Source organism: Pseudozyma flocculosa, assembly GCF_000417875.1.
Source record: "Pseudozyma flocculosa PF-1 unplaced genomic scaffold scaffold00003, whole genome shotgun sequence".
Taxonomy (NCBI): domain Eukaryota; kingdom Fungi; phylum Basidiomycota; class Ustilaginomycetes; order Ustilaginales; family Ustilaginaceae; genus Pseudozyma; species Pseudozyma flocculosa.
In genome coordinates this window covers 1,153,904-1,175,821 of record NW_006920871.1, presented here as the reverse complement: position 1 = coordinate 1,175,821, position 21,918 = coordinate 1,153,904, and the positions used below count along the sequence as shown (strand labels likewise).

Sequence of the window (21,918 nt, the reverse complement as noted above, 5' to 3'; positions counted from 1 at the left end):
CGCAACGGGCGCCAAGGTCCACCTGCACAAGACGGACGTGACCGATCGGGACCAGGTCGAGTCGCTGATGCGCACGACGGCGGCGGCGCTGGGACCGGTCGACGTCATCGTGTCGTGCGCGGGCGTCATGTACTACACATTGATGAAGAACGTCAAGACGGTCGAGTGGGACCAGACGGTCGACGTCAACTGCAAGGGGCTGCTCAACGTGCTCTCGAGCAGCGTGCCGGCGATGCTGGCGCGGGGATCGGGCCACGTCGTTGCCATCTCGTCGGACGCCGGGCGCAAGGTGTTCCCCGGTCTGGGCGTGTACAGCGCGAGCAAGTTTTTCGTCGAGGCGACGCTGCAGTCGCTCCGGCTCGAGACGGCGGGCACGGGCCTCAAGGTGACCTCGGTGCAGCCGGGCAATACGGCGACGGACCTGCTCAACATGAGCAGCGATGCCGAGGCCGTGGAAAAGTACGGCGGGGCCAGCGGTGCACAGATCCTCGCGCCCGAGGATGTGGCCGACTCGATCGTCTATGCCCTCCGCCTGCCGCCGCACGTCTCGATGAACGAGATCCTCATTGAGCCCCGCGACGAACCCATCTAGTCGCTCCGTCTCCTCTCCTCCCCTCCCCCACCCTGCATGGGCTTGCTCTGTTTTCCTTGTCCATATCGTCGTCGTACCATAGATGCCTGCTTTTTCCCTCCCTCCATTCGTCGTCGTTGTCGTTGTTCACGTGGTGAAGGGGGACGTGGGTCGCCAGGTGGTGGCTGGACAATAGAATGTCACGATCCGAACCATCGCCGTCGCCCTTGTGTCGAGGTCGGGATGAGCTCAGGCAGGTCTCGACTCGGAGCGCTGAAGCGGCGACCTTGGCCGGACTCACCAAGGTTACCCGAGGCGAGGACCGTGCTGGCGCCATGAGGGCGGTAGACGCCTTGATGTGCAGGCATTCGATGAAGACCGGCGATCCGGAGGCCAGTCGACTGTCCTCAAGGGGTCGAGGACAAGATCAAGCCTTCCGCGGCCTCTCCGGCACCTTGCTTGTTGATGTCGAAGTCGACCCTCTTCTTGCCTGTCCCGACAACCTCCTGAAGAGAAGAGCAGCAGCAGACTAGGTAGCAGCAACAACAACAGCAACAATAGCAACAACAGCAACAACAAGAGCGGCTTGAAAGCCCGTCCCTTTCGCTCCGACTTGCAGCAGCGCTTTGAACCTTGTTCCGAGGAGGACGCGCCTTGAAGCAGGTCAATCCTCCAGACGGCCTGCACCCTGAAAGCAAGCCGCTTGCTCGATGGGCACTCTCAGCTTGCTTGATCCATCAGCAAGTTTGCTTCAGTGGGTCGGGGCCATCAAACAGCTATAAAGGACTGGAACGGGAGCATCAAGCAAGCAGTGGGACATCGTCAGGTGAGGCACCATCCTGCAACGATGTCGGCCGCGTCTTGCCACACGCTCTCACTCAGAGCAGTCGAGTCAAGCTGGTGGTGCATTGACCACTGCGAGCCTCTGCGAATCACTTGCTGCTGCTTGATAGCGCTCAGGTGTTGAGGCGGGCAGACAGGCAGACGAGCAGATGGGCCAGACAGACCCGGCGGTCTCTTTCACCCACCTGCTTGCATGCTGCTCCGCGCTGCGAAGGGCAGGCCGGCGCGGGCGCAGACAGCCCCGCTGGGCCTGGCCGCACGGCTTCATTTGGGGTGACTGCGCGAGACTCGGTCGCCCTGCCTGCCTTGGCCTGGCTTGGCTAGCCTCTTCTCACCAATCATCACCACCCCAACCGCAACCGCTCGTCGTCAAGACCAGACCCACCTCTGCTTAGCCGATGCGGCGCGGCGCTTCCGCTGCGCTGGCGCCTGCGCGCCCCAGAGGGCCTCAGATGCCCCAGCGGCGCAGAAGGCCGGACGGTCGCGCGTCTGCGCAGCCCCCCAGCCTTCTCTCCTGGTTCCGCCCAAGCAGAGGCAGGCCGTTCGTCTTCCATCCGTATGGCCGGCTGATCCGATGGGGCGGCGCGAGCAGATCCAAGCCGGCACTCCAGGCTGGCTCAGAGGCGGTCGGGCGCGCCCCGCCGTTCCGCTCAGCCGGTCAGAGGTCCGTCCTGAAACTCCTTCTTGCCATCATCCCCGGACCGCCGCCACCGCATCGCCCTCCTGCCATCACGACCCCGTTTCTCTTCGACATCGCCCCTACGACAACGACAAGCCCAACAAGGTGGTGTCAACATGGCTCGATACCCGCCTCCGAGGCGCCTAGACCGACGCGCCGGGCCCTATTGCTTTCCGCCTTCGCACCGTCCCCAGCATGCGCCCTTTGACGTCGAAGGTGCGAGCGAAAGAGTCTCATCGATCCGATCGAGGTGGCAGAGCATCGAGGGCAATCGGGAGGCGTGGATCCAGCGCGACCAGAGCGAAGCATTCGAGGCGTCGCTCTCCGCGTCGTCCCAGGAAGCCGTGACAGCCGACCCAAGCGGCTCCTCCCAGGGCGAACCCACGTGCTCGCCCGAAAGCGAGCTCAATCAAGCCCGTTTGGGCGGTCATGACATGCCGCCCCCTCCTCCGCCCGTCGAGGAGCTCCTTCGGACGTCGATGACTGCGCTGCTGCCCACTGATGTCAGCTGCGGCATCACCACACTGGCAGTCGGCACGCGTCTGTTTGAAACGAGGCCGGCCATACGGCCGCTCCAGGCCTGTCTGACGGCGTCGGGCAGCCTCTTTGTCGACGTAGACACGGGCGCCCGAATTACCCGCAACGACCTGCTCCCGCCAGATTTACGCTGCCGCCACAGCGACACGGTGCTCGCCGACACGCGCGCCATTTGGCCCTTCGTCGCCGACCAGGATCAGCCGGAAGAGATCCGCCCGGGACGACACGACGAGCGACTCGGCCTCTTCGAGATCGTGCTCGCCGATGTGGTGCACGTGTGGACCTCGTCGGCCAAGCGTCCAGGTTATGTTGTCCTCAGCATCAAGGAGGGAAGCGCCACCGCGCAACGCATCGAGGCCCTCTCGACTGCGTCGGCCTTTTTCTGTGGCGCAAGTTGCCAAAAGGCGCGCATCGAGGCCCACCCACAACAGCGCATCGTGCTCCATCTCGACGTGGCCAAAAAGGCGGCACAGATCGTCGAGCACGCGGTCCTCGCCCGCGAAGCTCAGGCTGAGCACCAGCCTCTCGACCTTTGCGAGCCGGCAACGCTACAACGGCTCCGAAGCGTGGCCGATGGGCTCATCGCCAAGATCTGGCTGGAGCTCGTCGACCGGATCCAGCGATCAAGCGGTCCGATTACGTTCCTGGCGGCGCGACACCTCGACGAGACGCTGTCGACGCTCCTGAATTGTGCGACGAAGGCCCAGGCGACCGAGATGCCCTTCTTCCACGACATCGTCCGCCTACCCGCCGCGCTCTTCTCCGTCGATGGCACCGTCTACCTTGCTTCGGCGGCCACGGCAGCTCGCCCGGCGCGGCCGGCCGAGAGGATCCGATTGGCCTGGGACGACCCGCAAGAGTCCAAGTCGATCGACTGGAGCGCTCAGCGCGTCGTCTGGCTTCGCCTGGCAAGGGAGCTGCGCGCAGTCGTCTCGGAACCGTCGAGCCCCGGCAGGGCACCCGAGGACGACGAGGTGGACGGGGTGGAGCGCTGCGTTCTGCTGTGGCCCAACGCGACAGAGATCGAAAGGCTGATCAAGATCGAGGCGATGGTCATCGACGTCGGGCAGGACTGCAACACAGCCACCTGGAGGAGTGAGGTGGAGATCGACCAGACCGACATCAAGCTGCTGGAGGTGGGCCTCTCGCAGCGAGACTAGACTAATCGCTGCGTTGTTGCTCTCACCAAACTCACTTTGACGCTCGCTCGCTTGCTCGCATACCCGCCCTCTGCCAGGTCGATCTCGGGAGGACGACATTGGTGGCCATCACCCTGAAGCGCGCGAGCGCCTCGTCGACGTGCATCAACGTCTGTCCACCGGACCAGCGTATCCCTCGACGTTCCAGAGAAGACTCTTCTGCGGCGGCATCGCATTGCGGCTTTGGCCAGGCGGGCTTTTTGCCACCGGTGCAGAGCGTCGGGGCCGACAAGGTGGTCGTCTGCCTCGATCTGGACGCCCGAGCGCCGAGCACCGATCCCGCCAATGCGGCGCACCTGGCACAACTGCTGTGAGTGTGGCAATCTCTTGGTGCGACGAGCTGCGGCTGCGCGGCAGATGGCCTGACACGGTCGTGACCGTCTCCGTGGTTCTATCGCTGTCCGTGGCGCAGGGAGCTGCTCAGGTGCGAGCTGGGAGATGAGCGCGTACGTCCGTGAGTAGGCGCAGGGCTGGTACGGTGGGTACGACGTCCGCGTGCCGGTTTCGGCTCTAGCTGATGACCGGCTGCTTTTGCCGTGGTCTGGCGGTCAATGTCTGGCAGGCTCGAAAAGGAAGAAGCAAAGCGTCTGAGTGCGGCGCTGGGCGTGTGAGGCGAGCACCGATAGCCATGTGGATGGTGATCCGAACGGGCATGACGGCGTGCCGGACATAAGCAAGCAGGCAGGCCAGGCCAGGGTCAACGGCAAGAGGGACGAGGGAGGCCCGACGCCACGCGGGACGCGGGACGCGGTCCATGATGTGCGCGGCGACGAAGCGAGCATGCCGATAGGTGCGATAGAGAGGAGGGACACGCACATGGCAGGCGATCGTGATTCGTTCGGCCAGCCTGCCGTCGGTGCCTTGACCAGGCTGGAGTAAGGGCTTGGCAGGGGAGGCGGAGACCCGCGCTGTGTTATGGCGAGCACGTTGATTGGGCACTGGACGGTAGAGATAAGGCGGCGCATGGAGGCGGGGAAGGGGTGGATCAAGAGGCACAGCTAGGGGTGCCTACGAGTGCAGAAGGGTCGAGGATTGGAGATGGTCATTGGACGGAGGCTGTCGGTCAAGTGCCGGCGACGGAGAGACGGGAGGCGGGACGACAACGGCGGCGGCGGCGGCGCTGGTGGAGGTGGAATAATGGTGGATGGTGGTGGTGGTTTGTCGGTGGTGACGGACCGCCTGCCGAACGAACCCTTTCTGCAGGCGGTGGCGGCGCGGCGGCGGCCAAATTTGAGCTGTCCGCCCGGCAGGCGTGCGGTGAAGCAGGCAGGCGAATTTCGGCGAGGCCTCCGAGAAACCGCCAGGCAGGCAGGCAGGCGGGCAGCGAGCCAAGCGGCGGTTGAGCCGAAGCAGGCAGAAGAAAAGGCCGGCGGGCGGCGGGCCGCCGTCTCGTTTTGGCCCTGCCTGCGTTCGCGTGCGCCCTAGGTCTAGCCTGCCGGAAATGCAGGCAGAGCGCAGCGCAGCGTCGACCGTCGGGCATTAAGCGGGCCAAATTCCCCGACCATGCAAGAATCTAAGAGGCTCCGGAACAAGGCAGGGATAGACCGCGGCGCTTCCGTCGTTCTTCGATCTCGTCCTCTCACACGCCGACCTGGCTGGCGCATTGGGCCTTCGAATGGCAGCCCGTCAAATCCGATGGTGGATGTCGTCGTCCAGGAGTACATACAGTACGGTAGCGACCATGGGGGCGTTGAGATCGTAGCCTGCCGTCCGAGTGTAAGCTGTTCGAGCTGGACGAAGACGGGGGCGCCGGGGAGCAAAAAGATGCCACCGGCACCGTACTCGGCGCAGTAGAGCGACGTCCGACCCGTTCCGCTCGCGTGGGACTGGCCAAGAGAGGCTTCGAAACCAAGGCTGAGGTTCGACCGAGCGAGCAACAGGTGTCAGGCAACGCTAGCCGGAACCGCTGGCGCTACCGCTACCGCTGCGCTGAGTGCCAAAATTCTCATCTGCCGTCGGCCCCTGCCTGGCCTGCCTGCCTGTTCCTCGACCGGCTCGCTGCGCCCGACGTCTGACTCGCTCCTTCGGCTTTGTCGTTCGAGATGGCCTCGCAATCGACTTTGGTTGCCGCCGTCCGTGGTCGACTCGCCCGGCTTGGTCTTGTCACCGGCTCAAACTTGGCTCTCGCTCTCGAGGCCTGGGAGATGTCGTCCGCCTCTTTGGCTGCCCTCCCTCGTCCCTCCTTCTCCACGTTGCGAGCGCATGCCTGGCCTGCCCTGCCCTGCCTGTGCGCACCCCCTTCTCGCCCTCTCTCTTTTGTCCACCACCCCTGCCTGCTGCCCCTCTCCCCCGCCCTGCGCCGTTGGGCCCCTCATCCTTCGTCGCCTTGCTGCTCGTCCATCCCGCGACCCCTTCTTCCTCCCTTCCTCCATCTCCTCTTGAGTCTTCCAACCGCGCCTCGTCCAACCCCTTTTTGCCGCCCCTTCCGCCTCCTGCCCGCCAGCGTGGACCAAACGACGACCATGTCCGAGTCGCTCGCGCCACGCGCCTCTTCCGAGGCACCCTCGCCCTCGCGCACCTCGCTCTCCAAGCAGGCCGCCGACGGCGACGGCGACAAGCAGCCCGCCAAGGCCGCACCCTACACCCTGACCGCAGAGCAGGAGGCGCAGGTGGCGGCGGGAGAGCAAAAGTACCACAAGCTCGGTTGGCAGAAGCTCACCATCTGCCTCATTGTCGAGGCCGTCGCCCTCGGCACCCTCTCGATGCCCAAGGTCTTTGCCACCCTCGGCATGGTCGCCGGCATGATCATCACCGTCGGCATCGGCATCGTCGCCATCTACACGAGCTGGATCGTCGGCCAGGTCAAGCTCAAGTTCCCGCACATCCAGCACTACACCGACGCCGGCACCCTCATGTTTGGCAAGGTCGGCTTCTGGATCTTTAGCTTCATGTTTGTCGCCCAGCTCACCCTCTCGACGGGCTCCCACGCCCTCACGGGCACCATCGCCTTTGAGTCGCTCGCAAACAACCCAGGCGTCTGCTCCCTCGTCTTTGGCGTCGTATCCGCCATCATCCTCTTCCTCTGCGCCCTCCCGCCCACCTTCTCCGAGATGGCCATCCTCGGCTACATCGACTTTGCCTCAATCGTCGTCGCCGTCTTTGTCACCATCGTCGCTACCGGCGTCCAGGCCTCGGACGCCCCCGGCGGCCTCTCGGCCGTCAACTGGTCCGCATGGCCCAAGCCTGGCGTCACCTTCAGCGAGGCCTTCGTCCAGGTCTCGAACGTCGTGTTCGCCTACTCGTTCGCCTTCTGCCAGTTCAGCTTCATGGACGAGATGGCAAAGCCCGAAGATTACACCAAGTCGATCTGGGCCCTCGGCATTTTCGAGATCATCATCTACTCGCTCTCGGGCTCGCTCATCTACGCCTTTGTGGGCCTCGACGTCCAGTCGCCCGCCCTCCTCTCCGCCGGCGCCACCGTTTCCAGGGTAGGTGGGACCATCGCGAGCACTTTGCTGTCCTTGAGCAGTCCTTTGAGCGCCCCGACCTCTGACCTCCTTGCCTCTCGTTCCTGGCCTCCATTCACACTCGCAGGTCGTATTTGGCCTCGCGCTACCCGTCATCTTCATCTCGGGCAGCATCAACACCACGGTTGCAGCGCGCTTCATCCACTCGCGTGTCTTTGCCAACGACCTCGCGCGCTACATCAACAACGCCAAGGGATGGACCACCTGGGCCCTCCTGGTCGCCCTCATCACCGTGGTGGCCTGGATCGTTGCCGAGGCCATTCCCTTTTTCAGCGATTTGCTCGCGACGATGTCGTCCCTGTTCATTTCAGGTTTCAGCTTCTACTTGCCCGCAGTGATGTGGTTCATGCTGCTCAAGGAGGGGCGGTGGAACGCGACGCGCAAAAACGTCGTGCTGAGCCTGGTCAACGCGGCCGTGTTTATCATTGGCGTCGTGATCCTCGGCTGCGGCACGTATGCCTCTGTCAAGGACATTGTGAGTACCGCACTTCGTCTCTCGCTTCGACTCGGGCTGGTCGTATCGTGGTTTGAGCGGTCGATCTGACATTGCCCTACTTTTGTCGACGACGTGTCGCGGCGCGCCTTGCGATGCGACGATAGATCGACTCGTACAACAGCGGCTCGGTCCGTTCGGCGTTTACCTGCGCCACCATCTAAGCTGCCCCGTTTCCTTCCGCTCTGGATCGGCCTAGAAGTCTGGAAAGCAAAACGAGGAGTCCCGCTGTCGTTCTCTCTGCACCGCTCTAATGCCATACCATACCATGTTCACGCTACGGACGCTCGTTTGAACACGAAGCACGTTTACATTGACGCTGCATCCTGGAGGACCAACTGCGATGTGGGCGACAGCGACGACGAGAAGGCGCCGGGCCGGGGAGGGAAGGTGGTTGACAGCTACGGCCACTGCCGCCTTGGCTCTGCCGTCGCCGGAGACCACGACAGGTGCTGCTGACCACTGACCTTCTACATACCACAGCTCAGCCATGCTGGTATATCCTCGGTCATCCACCAACGAGCGGCGACCGGGGACGGGCCGCGTTCGGAGAGCCCGCCGCTGCTGCTGTCGAGGGGTGCATCGTGCTTCTCGCGGTCGAAGTGGTGGCGGCATCTTGGCGGCGGCGGGCAAAGGGGTCCATCGGGCGTTGTCGAGGCAGATCGGGCTCGAGGCTGCTGCTGCTGCTGGCTCGCGTGCCGGCCTCGTGTGTGTTTCACGCCGGTTCCTGGCTCTGGCTCGGGCAGACGTGGCCAGGCCAGGCCAGGCGGGGACCGTGCGCGCTGACGGTGCTGGCTCTCACCGCGGCCTGCCCCTTGCTTGCCTGCTCGACTGCCTCGGCTGGGCCGCTGACTGGATGGACGCAGGCGCGGGAAGCCAGGCTAGGCAGGCCAGGCCAGGCCGGCCGGGCTGGAGCTGTTGCCCCTGCCAGCCTTCGCATGCACCCTGGCCTGCCCGACTTGGAAGCACACAGGCAGGCCAGCGCGTCGGCAGGCCAGAGGGCCCAGCCTGGCTTGCCGGCTCTTGTCACCCACCTCGGGCTGCGTGGGCCCTGGCAGCATGCGTGGCGTGCGTGGCCAGGCGTGCGAAGTTGGCAAGCGGTGGCCCTTTGGACAAGACTCTACGACTCAGGCTCGAGCCACCATCTTCGCGCGCGCTGCCCTCCCCGCTCCCCTTCCCTCTCGTCGCTTTCTGCCTCTCGCCCTTCACCATCCGCGACGACACACGTACCAAGCCGCCGTCGCCGCAGCCCGACCTGCAGCAGCAACAACGACCACCACCACCACCACCTTCATCAGCAGCGCTGAATTGATCACCCCGCTTTCGCCTCTCTTGCCACCGCCACCCTCGTCGCAACGCACTAGCGCCCACAATGGTCAAGGAGGTCGTCTCCGCCACCGACTTTGACAATGAGCTCAACAATGCCGGTGCAAAGCTCGTAGTCGTCGACTTCCATGCCACCTGTACGTCTCGTCTAGATAGCAGCGATGCCCCGTGGCCCGATCAAATCTCGTGTGGTGGCGAGGCAGCCTACTGCATACATCGACATCCGATGCCGCCGCTGACCTGTTCCCTCCTCCTGCTGCTCCGCCCTTCGTCCTCCTCTTCCTCTCTGCGACGCAGGGTGCGGTCCATGCAAGGCCATCCGGCCCGTCTACGAGTCCCTGGCAAGCAAGGTGAGCAGTCATGCCGGGAGCTGCCCTTATCTACCGCTGCCGCAGCTGCTGCTACAGTCGCTCGCGCAGACTGCTGACGGCCGCTACGGTGCTTGTCCTTCCCGCGCCACCTTCGTCCATCCCCTCCGGTTCACCGCCGCAGACCCCTTCGGCTGTCTTTCTAAAGGTCGACGTGGACCAGAACCAGACCGTAGCCCAGCGCTACTCGGTGCGCGCCATGCCCACCTTCCTCTTCCTCAAGAACCGAAAGGTCGTCGACACGCTCCAGGGCGCCGACCCTTCGCGCCTCCAGGCGCTCGTCAGGCAACACTCTGCCGGCTCCTCGTCCTCGTTCTCCGGCTCCGGCCAGACGCTGAGCGGCTCCTCGGGCTCGGGCTCTGCCCGTCCCGCCAACCCCATCGCGGGAATCACCGACGGACACGTACGTCTCGAGAACTTGCTCCCGCTCGCCGTGCTCGGCGCCTACCTGCTGTACCTCATGTTCGGATAGGGGAGTCGGGCGCTCCTGCCGGCGAGGTTACCGCCTCGCCAGCTAAGCCCACCCGCCGTCGCTCCGCCGTTCCGCGCTTCCAGATCTGGTCGGGCGCGAGGGGCGGAGGCAACGGCCGGATGGCAATGTCAAGAAGAGCTGCGATGCGAGCCCGCTCGGACTGGTGCGACGAACCCCCCTGGCCGCCCGCTCGGAGCCTGGATCCGAGCTGCGCCGGCGATGACGAAGGCAGTGACTGCCGTTCTCGGTCTCTTTGAGATGGAGAAGAGGTGAAGGTTCCATTGCGGCAATGGCAAGGATGCTAATCGCCTCCGCTTTCCTCCGCTCCCCCACCTCCATCCCCTCGCACTGTTGTGGTCCCCGTCCTCCATTCTACGCCCCTTCTCCACCTGCGACCGCCGTTCCACTCGCGTCTGCGCTCTGCAGGAGTCGTTGCTGCCCCTCGTCGACGGTCCGAGATCGGCGGCGCTCAACGAGGAGGCCGGCCACGGGCTGCAGCAGCTTCTCGGTGGATCGGGCCAGGGGAGATACCTTGCCAGCGACGCGGACGAGCAGATCATCATCCAGCTCAGCGTGAGTGTTTGTCGCCGCAAGATGCCCTCGCTCCCTTGTTCAGCGTCTCACCTACCCTGCTACTCCTGCCTGCCTGCCTCCTCCCTACCTGCCCGCTACGATGCCGCCCCGCTAGTTCAAGCAAAAGGTCAAGCTCTCGGCGATACTGCTGCGCACGAGCACTTCGAACCTGCCGTCGGCTCCTCGACAGGTCAAGCTGTTTGCGAACCGCCCCAACCTCGACTTTGAGGACGCCGCCAACGAGGATCCAACGCAGACGCTCGATCTGACGCAGGCGGACGTCGAGGAGGGTCCGGACGGGCCGCCCATCAAGGCGCTGCCGCTCCGCTTCGTCAAGTTTCAGGACGTCAGCTCGATCGCGATCGCCATCCTCTCCAACCAGGGTGACGAGGAGACGACGAGGATTGACTCGTTCGACATCTTTGGCGTTGCCAGCGAGACGACCAACATGGGCGACCTGCAGAAGCTCGAGGCCCAGGGCCGGCTCGACGGCCGCTTCGGAGGCGGCCAGCCGCCATCGCGCACCGGGCTCAAGGGCGGCAGCAGCCGGTCCTCGGCGGGCGTGCATTCCTACTTTCCATCGGAGCCGCTGCGGTCGCCGTCGGCGACGCAGGGCCGGCCTCCCCCGCTCAACACGGCGTCGCGGTCCGGCTCGCGCGACGACATCCCGAGTGCGAGGACCCGCCGTCGCAACTCGTCGGCCTCGGCCGCTTCGTTCGTCGACAGCGACGCTGGGTCCGCGCGCACGGCACCGCCGCACCTTACCAGGGAGGACGAGGAGGAGCTCGAGGGAGACGGCACCTCGCCCGAGAGCTTTGGCGGCTGGCACTACCTGCCGCTCGTCATCGCGCTGGCCCCGCCGATTGGAGCCGTCATCGGCGGCCGGGCCGACGCCTGGAGCGATGCGATCCTCCTCTTCCTCTCGAGCTTCTGGCTCTACCAGTTCCTCCGGGTGCCTTGGGAGCTCTACTACAGCTCGCGCACCCGCCGTATCCTCAGCCACGACTACGCCGACGACGAGGCCGACGATCTCGAGGGCGAAGACGACGACGGCAAGGACGTCGACGTCAGCCTCGACGTCGGCGATGGCTCGCGCCAGGACGCATCGGCCGCGGCTATGGGCCGCACGGGCAGCGGCGACTCGTCGAGCCGCAGCTTCAAGGGTTCCGAGCGCGAGCAGCTGCGCCAGGCCGCCGCCGCCGAGCTGCGCCGCTCGGAGCTGATGAGCCTGCTCTTCTGCGTCCTCAGCCCGCTGATTGGCGCCTATCTCCTCAACTGGATCCGAGGCTCGATGGTTGACGGCGGCCGCTACCTCAACGTCTTCAACATCCGTCTCTTTACGTTGGCGGCCGGCATCAAGCCGTGGACGCACGCCATCAAGCTGATCCGCAACCGCATCCTCCACCTGCAGGAGGAGGTCCACTACCCGAGCTCCAAGGTTGAGGGGCTCAACAAGCGGCTGCGACGGCTCGAGGCGGACCTCGGCAGCATCCGCCGGATGATTGCCACCAAGAACGACATCCGCGTGCTGCGCGACGTCGACGCCCAGCTCGGCCGCGCGGTGCGCCGGTCGGAGAGAAAGGAGGAGCACCTCCGCCTCGGGGCCGAGGAAAAGTTTCACGAGGTTGAGAACCGCCTCGAGGACCTGCTGCGCGAGGTGGCCATCAACGCCGAGCTGATCGAGGAGGAGCGGCGGGAGCGAGAGCGCGCCGCCAGCATGCGCATCTCGCTCGCCGATGCGTTCAAGTTCCTGCTCGGCGCCGGGCTGACAATCCGCACGGGCGGCGGCAGCGGGTCTAGGCACTACCTGCACGACGCTCCGCGCAGCCTGCCCTCGGCCTCTTCGCTGGGCATCGGCTCTGGTTCCAGCTCCGGCTCGCCCACGCACGAGCAGCCCATGCTCTACGGCGGTCAGCCATCGCCGGCTCGCCACGCTCCGTACGCCCAGCAGTCGCAGGCGCACCACGCACACCAGATCCTTCAGCCGCAGCAGCCGCAGCCGCAGTACCTGGGGTCTCAGCGTGGAGGCTCGCCGCCAAGGGGTACAATGCCGTCGGCGGCTGCTGAAGCGAGGAGTCCGCCGGCTTCGAGCGCGGCTGCCGGTGCCGGTGCCGGTCCTCGCGGTCCGCCGTCGGGTGCGCAGGGCTCGCCGTCGCTCGACAGCCACATGATCTCGCGCTACTACGAGCGCAACGGCATGTCGTCGGTCTCGCACCCGTGGTGGGAGCAGGGCATGGCCTTCTACCTCTTCCTGCCGCTCAACGTGTCGTCTGCGGCGATCCGATTCGCCGGCGAAAAGGTGCGGGGCATCCTCGAGGACAGCGAGGAGTTTTCGCTCAAGAAGCAGCGCGCGCATTATGCCGCCATCGCGGCGCAGCAGCAGCAGCAGCAGCAGCAGCAGCAGCAGCAGCAGCAGCAGCAGCAGCAGCAGCAGCAGTCGTCGCAGCAGTCGTCGTCGCAGTCGACCAAGGCTCGGCTTTCGCCCAGCCACGTTTCCGGCCCCAAGCTGATGAAGGCCAGCCACGCCAGCGGCAACCTGCGCGGTCGCAGGACAGAGTAAAGATGGAGCGTGCCGCCATGGTGCGGCCTCTGCCCAACTCGCTACGATGCTCGCCATTACGATGATACCAAACGACTCTCTGACCCCCCGTCGCGTCCACTCTCGTCGTCTATATCCGTCCTCGTTCCCCGTACCCCCCTTCGGCCCCTCGTCGTGTATCATGTTCCCCTCTGCGCCTCGTCGTCGGCGTCTGACTCTGACCCGCCCACAACGAGCTTTCCACTGTTCCTGCTCCCTCCTCGTCGTTTTCGTCCCCCGTTCTCGTCCCTCGGTCCTTCAGGTCTCTTTGATAATGGTCTTCGTTGATATTGATGTCGTCCCCCCGGCTCTTGGGCTTCCCTTTTTATGTAGCATTTTCCGTCGTCTTTTTCCTCTCTCTCTCTCTCCTCCCCTCTCTCCGTCTCTAGCGTTTTGAGTTGTGGATTTCGCATTGCCCTTTGATGATGATGACTCTGCCCGACTGTCTGGCGTGCGTGCCTGACTGAGTGACGAAGCGTGCTTGGTTGGTCCTGATGTCGAAGTGGCACCGCGCGGGGATGACTGCCCTCGGGGTCGAAGGGGTGTGGCTTGTTGCCCGCGCCAAGGGCCGAAGCGTATGAGCCGTTTCTTTTGGTGCATCGACGTTGGCAAAAACGTATCGAAGAGGACTGGTCGATCGAGGTCGGGCGCCCTGACAGAAATCCCCGATTCCAAAAAGCAATTTCTCGAACCTGCTTCGATTTTTTTCCCCTGGTCGTGGGTCGGAGGACGAAGGGGATGCAGCCGGCGCTGCACCCTTTCGGCTCCCCCTCGATATCCCCACTGATGCCGAAGTTGGCCGAACCGATCCGAACCGAAGCGGCAAGCAAGAGCAAGCAAGCAGATGGATCGATCTACACCAACCCCAGCCCGCCTCGTCCTCCCCGCATTCGGAAGCCAGGCCAAGGCCAAGGACAAGGACGCCAAGAGGAAGAAAGGGGGCCCCACGTTTGCACCACATCGCCCGCTCCTCTGTCCCGGAACTTTGGGGGGCTGTCGTTGTTCGGGCATGCCCGCATGGTGGGGCTTCTTGTGTCGGCCCAGCCGGATGGCGGCCAGGGTGTGTATCGGTCGATGCGCTGCCTGCCTGTTCTGCTGCGTGGGTCGATGGACGGATGTTGGGTCGGTGCTGTGCTGGGCGTCGGAGGTGATCCGTGTCTCGTGTTTGGCCTGCGTGCGTGCAGGCTCGTCTGCCCCCGGCCTCTGGGCCGCTGCACGAGCGCGGCCAACCCCCCCACACTGGCCGGCCCATCCACGCGCTCCCCGCACCTCTCTTCGCCACAACTGGTGACAATTTGGCCGGTCTCGGACTGGCCCTTTGCGTGGACCTACAGCAGGCGGTACAGTACGTACTCGACAGCTGCACGCCAACGCTCTGCTCGTCTGCTTGCTACCTGACCGTGCTGGGCCTACACCTCTCCCTCTGTCCCTCTCCTCCGTCCACCTACCACAGCCCGCACCTCGACCCATCCTACCCGCCATGGTGACCTAAGAACCTACAAAGGCAACCCAAAAGACGCTCCCCGTCCTCCCCTCCCCCTCTTTTCCCGGCTCACCACACTCCTTTGTCTTCTCCCTCGCTCCCCCTCGCTCGCCACCGCAGCCACCGCTCGTCCATCAAGATGCGCGCTGCCACCTACCTGGCCGCCATGGCCGCAGCGGGAGGCGCTCTCTGCGCTTCCGCCGCTTCCCTCTCGGAGCGCAACAACAACGGCAACAACAACAACGCCGCAGCCACCACCGACACCCCCTGGCCAAAGATCCCCGCCTACACGCCCGCCAAAACGGGCCAGTACGACGGCATCGTCCGCCCAAAGACCCACTACGCCGGCCTCACCCACGAGGGCAAGAAGCTCGACGGGCCCCTCCGCCTCGCAAACGTCGGCGACACCGTCACCGTCGACTACGCAAGGGACGTCGCCGGAAAGCCCACGTTCAAAATCGCATCCTTCGACGGTCCCTATGCCCAAATTGAGGTCAAGTACACCGAGCAGCTTGCCGCCCTCTCCGACAAGCGCTCCGACGGTCCCTTTGCCTTTGCCAACGCCCTCGCCAACACGTTCCGCGTAGAGACCTTCAACGTCACCCAGCCCGGCGACCTCACCAGCTACTTTATCCAGGGCTCCCAGCGCTGGCAGTCGATCCGCCTCGTCCACGGCTCCAACCTCCTCATCGACTCGGTCGGCTTCAAGCCCACCACCGACAAATCGCCCCTCCTCTCCAAAAAGGGCTACTTTGCCTCGAGCGACAAGACCGAGTCCGACATCTGGGCCCTCGCCTTCCGCACCCAGCAGCTCACCTGCTACGCCCCGCACACCCAGACCACCACCTGGGACATTGACAGCCACGGCGCCTACATCCGCGGCCAGAAGCCCGCCTCGTCGACGGCCGCCATCAACTACCAGAACTACACCCTCGAGTTCGACGCCAAGATCGACTACGGCGGCCTCGGATGGAGGCTCGACGGCCAGATTGACGCCATCCAGGCAAACGGCCCCTACCTCGTCCTCAACAGCAACTACCCCGAGGGCAGCTTTGCCAACTACGACCGCCAACTCGTGCCTCCCAACACCCTCGTCCTCGGCACCGGCTTCTCGCTCCAGAACCAGACCAGCCTGCCCGGCTACGTCCTCGACCGCTTCCCCATCGACTTCGACATCACCGAAAAGGAGTGGCACCGCATCAAGTCGGTCTCGCACGGCGAGGGCGCCTACACCATCTTTGTCGAAGACCGCCAGGTGGCCAAGTTCAACGTGACCGGATACGGCTACGCGCTGCCCAACCCCTTCATCCCCGGCGGCACCATGCGCGGCTTCGCCCTCGGCGGCTGGCAGGACACGGCGGCCTGGTACAAGGACGTCGAGATCACGTCCAACGTCGACGGCAAGAAGCTCTACAGCAACCCTCTCACCGACAAGGAGTCGGTCCCGCTCGAGTTCGGCGTCGAGGGCAACACCGACTTCGTCTGCAGCGACGCCGGCAAGCGCGATCGCTTCTCGTGGCTCGGCGACCGCCTCATTTCGTCGCGCGCCATTGCCGTCGCCACGGGCGAGTTTGACTACGTCGTCGGCCCCATGGAGTGGCAGCTCTCCAAGCAGGCCGCCAGCGGCGCCGTGCCCATCAACACCCTCTTTGGCCCCGTCGACGATACGGGCATCTCGGTCCGCACGGGCAACGTGGCGCCGCTGCTGCTCGACTACATGTTTGACTTCCTCCAGGAGGTCGACGACTACTGGATGCGCACCGGCGACGACGAATTTATCCGCAAGCGCTTCGAGGACCTGCGCGCCGGCTGCGGCTTTGCGCTGTCGCAGGCTGTCGACCCGGAGACGCAGCTCTTCCAGGGCCTTGGGCAAAAGGGCGGCCTGACGGCCACGACGGGCTCGGTCGTCCTCGGCCTCGAGGCCATCGCGCGCATGGCCGACTTTGTCGGCGAGCCGCGCCTGGCCAGCCAGTACCGCACCCAGGCCAACGTGACGCGCAGCGCCATGGCCCGCCTGCTCTACAACGACCAGGTGGGCTCGTTTGTCAACGCCGTCGGCAGCAAGGACTTCCACCTGATGGACATCACCTTCGGCCAGCTCGCCGACGTCGGCACCGACGAGCAGCGCCGCTCGGCGTTTTTGCAGCTCGCCAAGCTCAAGGTGCCCGCCGGCTACAAGAACGGCACCTTCTACGACGGCTTCCAGATCGTCGTCGACCCTTACTTTGTCAGCTTCACGCTCGACGCGCTGGCGCAGCGCGGCGAAACGGAGCTGGCGCAGCAGCTGGTGCACGACACCTGGGCGCCCATGGTGGCCGAGAGTGTCAACTCGACGGGCGCGCTGTGGGAGTACGTCAGCGACGACGGCAGCTACCCGGGCCTCGAGTTCTTCACCGCCCAAAGCCACTTCTGGGGCTCGGGCGCCACCGTCTGGCTGACCGAGTACTCGCTCGGCGTGCGTCCCACCGCCAAGGCCTTTACCGAGTTTGCGTTCGCGCCCATGCGCGGCCTCAAGACGCAGTGGAACCACGGCCGCGTGCCCACCCCGCACGGCATCATCAGCGCCGCGTGGGGCAAGCGCAAGGAGGATGGCAAGCTCGTCATGGAGCTCGACGCGCCCAAGGGCACCACGGGCACCATTGTGCCGCCGCTCGGCACGGACGTCAAGTTCAACGTCGTCGCTGGGCGCGGCGCCGTCGAGCAGACAGAGGACGGCAAGTTCCGCGTCAAGGGCGGGAGGGGCGCTGTGCGCATCGTCCAGGCCTGAGACCCAGGCCGTTGCCCGTTAGCTAGCCAGCCACGCAGCCATAAGGGGGCTGCGTGGCGGGCGAGGATAGTGTAGGATAGGTGGGGGGAAGCTCGACGCTCGAGACTGCCAGCTCGCTGGACCTTGAAGACCAGCAGAGCGCTCTTGTCGTCGTCGTCTTCCTCCAGCGAATAAAATCATTAATCAACGGCCACAGCCTCTGCCTGCGATTGAACGCTCCGCCGGCTGTGGGGAACGTCCCGCGTTCTCGATCCTCGGTGCGCTTGCTTGCACAGGTCCAGCCACGAAGCTTGCTCCGCATCGTCCCACCGCGACGTCTCAGCCCCGAGATGAGGCAGGGACCCCACCGCCAGTCACCCTCGGTGCGTGCCTGACCTCTCCGTCGCTCTGCTACAGCAGTGCGGGCCAAGCAGGGGTCGATGGACAGCTTGTCGAGGACGGGTATAGAAGGACGGGACGACGGCGGTGTTTGTCCCGTCCTGTAGGTCCCTTTCCCCCGTCTCCCGTCCACGACGATACTGGACATCCCCGCCACTGTCACGCAGGCGCCACTCTGGCGTATACTGCGATCGAGCCACGATGAAGACGACGGCCGAGCTCGTCATTGCGCTCCAACTTGTCGCCATCGTGCGGGGTCGCATCTGCGCATCCCGCCTGCGCCCCACCACGACCGAGGCCGGCCACGATCGGGTTCTCGCCAAAGTGAGTCCGGACCAGGAGCCCTTCCTCATCAACCGAGCTCGAAGAAACTGAAAGATCCGGCCCACGCTGTGTCGCTACCATGTGCCTCGACCGCGCAGCGCACGCTCGAGGGGGCGACGTTCACAGAACCGCTCAAAGCGCTCGAGGCCGTCACGGAGCTGGGAAAGCTGCGGCCCCAAGACCATACCGTCGACACGGTCGTCGAGGCGCTCTCGAAGCTCGTACCGGAGGACATGGTGTTCGTGATGAAGGCCTTGAGGCGGGCGGACTCCGTCAAGGCCGCGACGCTGGACTAGGCAAAGGCGGCACGCAGAGCGTCCAGGCTCCTCAACTGGCACCACCTGCTCCAAGGGACCCCAACTCATAGCTAGCAGCAGCGGGGATCTGGCTTCGGGGCCGTAGCGGTACTACGGTTTGGAAAATCCCCGATCGTAACCCAATCTACGGTTCGACCTTGGTCGCAGATCGGCTGCGCGCCAGGCATCGGGCCTCCACTACGCTTTGGCCGGCGTAGCGGCCCTACGATTCCGCTACGCTTCGGATCGTAGCAGCCTGCCCTCCGATGCCGCACCGTAGGCCCGCTACGCTTTGGAGGCTCAGCAGAAATCATGCTGCTAACAGCCGTAGGCCTGCTACACTTCAACAGCGTAGCATTCTCGATGCTGTTGCGCAGCGTAGACTGGCTGCGGGTGCTGGCGTCCTGAACCGAAGCACTGCTGCGCTGCAGCAGCGTAGCACCGACGTTTGCCACCCTCGATCGGACTTGCTTTCTCTATCGGTTGGCCAATACTCTTCATTGCAATCTAAGCTTCGCTAGCTACTGTATCTACTGGCGGTCTTGTGAGCGGTGGCGGCGGCGCAGATGTTGGCGGGGTGAGCCCAAGGCAAGCGTCAACGCGGAGCGAGGCACAGATCGAGGCGGGTAGGGGCGGCAGTCAAGCTCGGGCGAGGGCAGGCAGCCGTAGCGAATGCTGCTGACTGGAGCAACGGCGGCGATGCGGAAGGCTCAGGCCGCAGCTGGCTAGGTGAGGCGGGAAGGCGTGAGCGGCAGTCTGGCAATGGCGTTGGGTAGGTCGACGATGGCGGCGGTGGTGGTGCGAGGGCCTGCGGATGGATCGGCGACGGTGGCGGCAGCGGCGGCAAAGGGACGGGCGCGCTGGCTGGCTGGCTGGGGCGGCTCGGAACTCGAAGCCGAGCCAGCCAGCCAGCCAGCGCGCGATCGAAATTTCGAAAAGGGGCTGACGCGCGCGCGCCTGCCCTTACCTCCACATTTCCATCCGCTCCGTCCCTCACCCACCACCACCACCACCCAACGCCACCCGCCGCCACCCGCCGCCACCCGCCGCCACCCGACTGCTGCCCTTGTATCGCCTTGCCCACCAGCGCCTGCCAGCATACACTCGGCATCACCAGCACCAGCACCAGCACCAGCACCAGCATCGCCACCCTCGGACCCGTCAGCGCCTGCAGCAACCGCAACTCAGCCGCCGCGCCGCCTTTTTGTTCCCCGCCCCGTCAATCATCAGAGGCGTCGGAGCGCGCGCTCCGACGTCTCCGATGATTGACATTGCCCACCGCCTTTCCGCTCCGCCGCCTGACTCTTGCCAGCACTGCCGGCGTCGTAGCATCGATCGCTCTGACAGCCTCGACAACATGACTTTGCCGACCCTTCGTGACCGGCCTTCTTGCCTTGCCTGCGGTGAGTCTTCTGACGCATACCTTGCCTCCTCGCCTCGCCCTTGCCCTCCTGCCTCGCCCTTGCCCTCCCATGCCACCGCAGCAGCAGTTGCAGCGGTGCTGGCACCAACATCTACGGCCCCGCTTCAGATGGTGAGTGCCGCTACCTGCTTGCCGGCGTGCCTGCTGCGCTGTCAGCCAACGCGCAAGCATTGCTGACGCCTGCTCCTCCTCCTCTCTCCTCTCCAACTGTCCTTCTTGCCGATGCTGCTGGCGCTATCAATATGCGCCCTCGCCGTGCCCTGTTGCCGCCGCCTCTGCCTTTGCGCCTGCGCTTGCCATCAACTTGCGCCACCTCGCCTTGCCGCCTCGCCTTGCCTTGTGTTGCCCTTGCCGCTTCGACTTGCCGCCGCCGCCGCCGCCAACGCCCACTTTGTCACTTTGCCACGCCGCTTTGCCACAGTACGTAGTCTAGGTAGTATGGCAATGGATTACTGTCCCCGTCGAGTAGATACGACTGTGCGTGTATGGTGACTGTGCGGTATTCCACGTGCTGGCCCGCTACAGTGCCAAAATTGTAGGCCTGCTACACGCCTCGGAAGCGTAGGGCCCTACACTTCCCTACGCTCCAGGGCCGTAGCGGCCCTACGGTCAAGGGTCCAAAAATCGTAGTTGCAGATTTTTCAAAGCGTAGGAAAAAGCGTAGCACCGCTACGATACCCAAGGACCGTAGATACCCCTAGTTGTTAGCTATGACTGGACAAACCCTCAGCAACTTCACAACTGTTGGCTGATGACAGAGACTTTGACAGACTGAGGAAGGAGCATCAGTGCCTCAGTGCATCAGTGCCTGAGTGCCTCAGTGCATCAGTGCATCAGTGCATTAGTCCTTTCAAACCTGTTCAAGTGGACAAGGTAGGCTATGTGGAGCAAGGATAGGGCAGACACTGGCAGGTAGAGCATATCAAATTCAGTCTGCTCATAGCTGTCAGGTGCAGGAAGACAGGAGGACAGCAAGCAGACAGCCAGCCACCTCTCAGGCAGGCAGATGCATGGTCCCCCTTGGAGCCTCTGACATGCTTGCTGATCATCTTCTGTCACCATGCACCCATGAACAAGGCTTGCCTGCCTGTGGAGGTGAAGGTCCCGACCTCACAACATCGAAGGACTGCCCACTCACCACACCAACCCGATCCTCCCTCTCTCCTCCCCTCTCCCTCCCTCTTCTCCTCCTCTTCCCAACAGTGACCTGTTGCAGCCACCACCACTCGCCTTCAACCAGCGTCGCCCCATCACGTCAAACTCCAGGTTGCCTTGCATGCCCTGCCTTGCTGGCACCTCAAGGTCCCCGCCAACACCTACACCACCTGGCGCATTCCCAACAGCTTGTACAAGGCCTCAAGGATCAGACAGCTCACTCAATCTGCTGCCAGTGCTGCTCCTCAACTCCCCTTGACCAGTCTCTCTCCTTTCCTCCTTGACCACAAACCAAGCATTGACCACAGCAAGCTGACCCTGCATGAAGCAACAGCTGCATCAGCTGCAGCTTCCCATCCTTACCCTGCTGCAGCCTCCCCCCCCCCCCCCCCTACCCATGTTTGTGCTGCTTCAGTCATCAATGCTTCAGTGTTCTGTGCATTAGTCCTTTTACATTCCCCTTCCCTCTACCTCCACCCTTCCCTCCTTTTTAGGACTGGCCAGTCAATATCTCTCCCTTCCTCACCATCACCTGTCAGCCTCAACAGGTCAGGACTCCACCATCTGTCAAAGATTCCTTCAGACACACCAGCCTTTCTGTGTTGACATCTTGTCTTCCTCAAGGCCTTACCAGGACCTTAAAGGGATAAGCCCTATACACCTTCTACCTTGGTCCAACCCGCCTCCCTCAACCTTTACATATTGGCAGCAGGAGCACAACTCAAAGCAAGGGCAAGTTGAGGAAGAAAGGGAAGCGCTTTTGACCATTGCAATCATGAGCCAGGTCTGCTGCAAGCACTTGTGTTGCTGTTTGGCGCGCACAAGAAAGAGGTACCAGCACCACAACATGACTGGCGACAAGCTTGTCCGGGTGTGTGCAAGCAGGAGCAGCCTTGGCAGACCATTAAGGTGAGGGCAGCAGGGGAACCGTGTCTGCAGGGTGGGCAACACATCTACGCACCGGCAGACCGCAGCAGACAATCGGC

At 64.1% G+C, this 21,918-nt stretch overlaps 6 protein-coding genes across 6 annotated transcripts in view; all 6 read left to right on the top strand.

Moving 5' to 3' along the window:
* Positions 1–592, top strand: part of PFL1_01500 (uncharacterized protein) — a gene marked incomplete at both ends in the record, with an annotated part of 4,358 nt that extends 3,766 nt beyond the window's left edge. The window contains one exon of the mRNA XM_007879002.1: positions 17–592. Within this exon, the coding sequence (XP_007877193.1) occupies positions 17–592 (576 nt within the window). The remainder of the gene's footprint in view (positions 1–16) is intronic.
* A 1,617-nt stretch (positions 593–2,209) lies between these two features.
* PFL1_01499 (uncharacterized protein) lies at positions 2,210–4,440 on the top strand (the record flags this gene model as incomplete). Its single annotated transcript, XM_007879001.1, has 4 exons — positions 2,210–3,766; positions 3,868–4,139; positions 4,242–4,283; positions 4,392–4,440. 4 exons carry the CDS (start codon positions 2,210–2,212, stop codon positions 4,438–4,440), a joined length of 1,920 nt encoding a protein of 639 aa, XP_007877192.1.
* A 1,851-nt stretch (positions 4,441–6,291) lies between these two features.
* PFL1_01498 (uncharacterized protein) lies at positions 6,292–7,953 on the top strand (the record flags this gene model as incomplete). Its single annotated transcript, XM_007879000.1, has 3 exons — positions 6,292–7,257; positions 7,364–7,771; positions 7,897–7,953. 3 exons carry the CDS (start codon positions 6,292–6,294, stop codon positions 7,951–7,953), a joined length of 1,431 nt encoding a protein of 476 aa, XP_007877191.1.
* Positions 7,954–9,161: 1,208 nt separating this feature from the next.
* Positions 9,162–13,088, top strand: PFL1_01497 (uncharacterized protein; the record flags this gene model as incomplete). The annotated part of the gene is made up of 5 exons (XM_007878999.1): positions 9,162–9,252; positions 9,413–9,465; positions 9,608–9,886; positions 10,382–10,528; positions 10,644–13,088. 5 exons carry the CDS (start codon positions 9,162–9,164, stop codon positions 13,086–13,088), a joined length of 3,015 nt encoding a protein of 1,004 aa, XP_007877190.1.
* A 1,640-nt stretch (positions 13,089–14,728) lies between these two features.
* Positions 14,729–17,356, top strand: PFL1_01496 (uncharacterized protein; the record flags this gene model as incomplete). Its single annotated transcript, XM_007878998.1, has 1 exon — positions 14,729–17,356. One exon carries the CDS (start codon positions 14,729–14,731, stop codon positions 17,354–17,356), a length of 2,628 nt encoding a protein of 875 aa, XP_007877189.1.
* Positions 17,357–17,935: 579 nt separating this feature from the next.
* On the top strand, positions 17,936–18,354 carry PFL1_01495 (uncharacterized protein; the record flags this gene model as incomplete). Its single annotated transcript, XM_007878997.1, has 2 exons — positions 17,936–18,058; positions 18,157–18,354. 2 exons carry the CDS (start codon positions 17,936–17,938, stop codon positions 18,352–18,354), a joined length of 321 nt encoding a protein of 106 aa, XP_007877188.1.
* Positions 18,355–21,918: the final 3,564 nt, after the last annotated feature.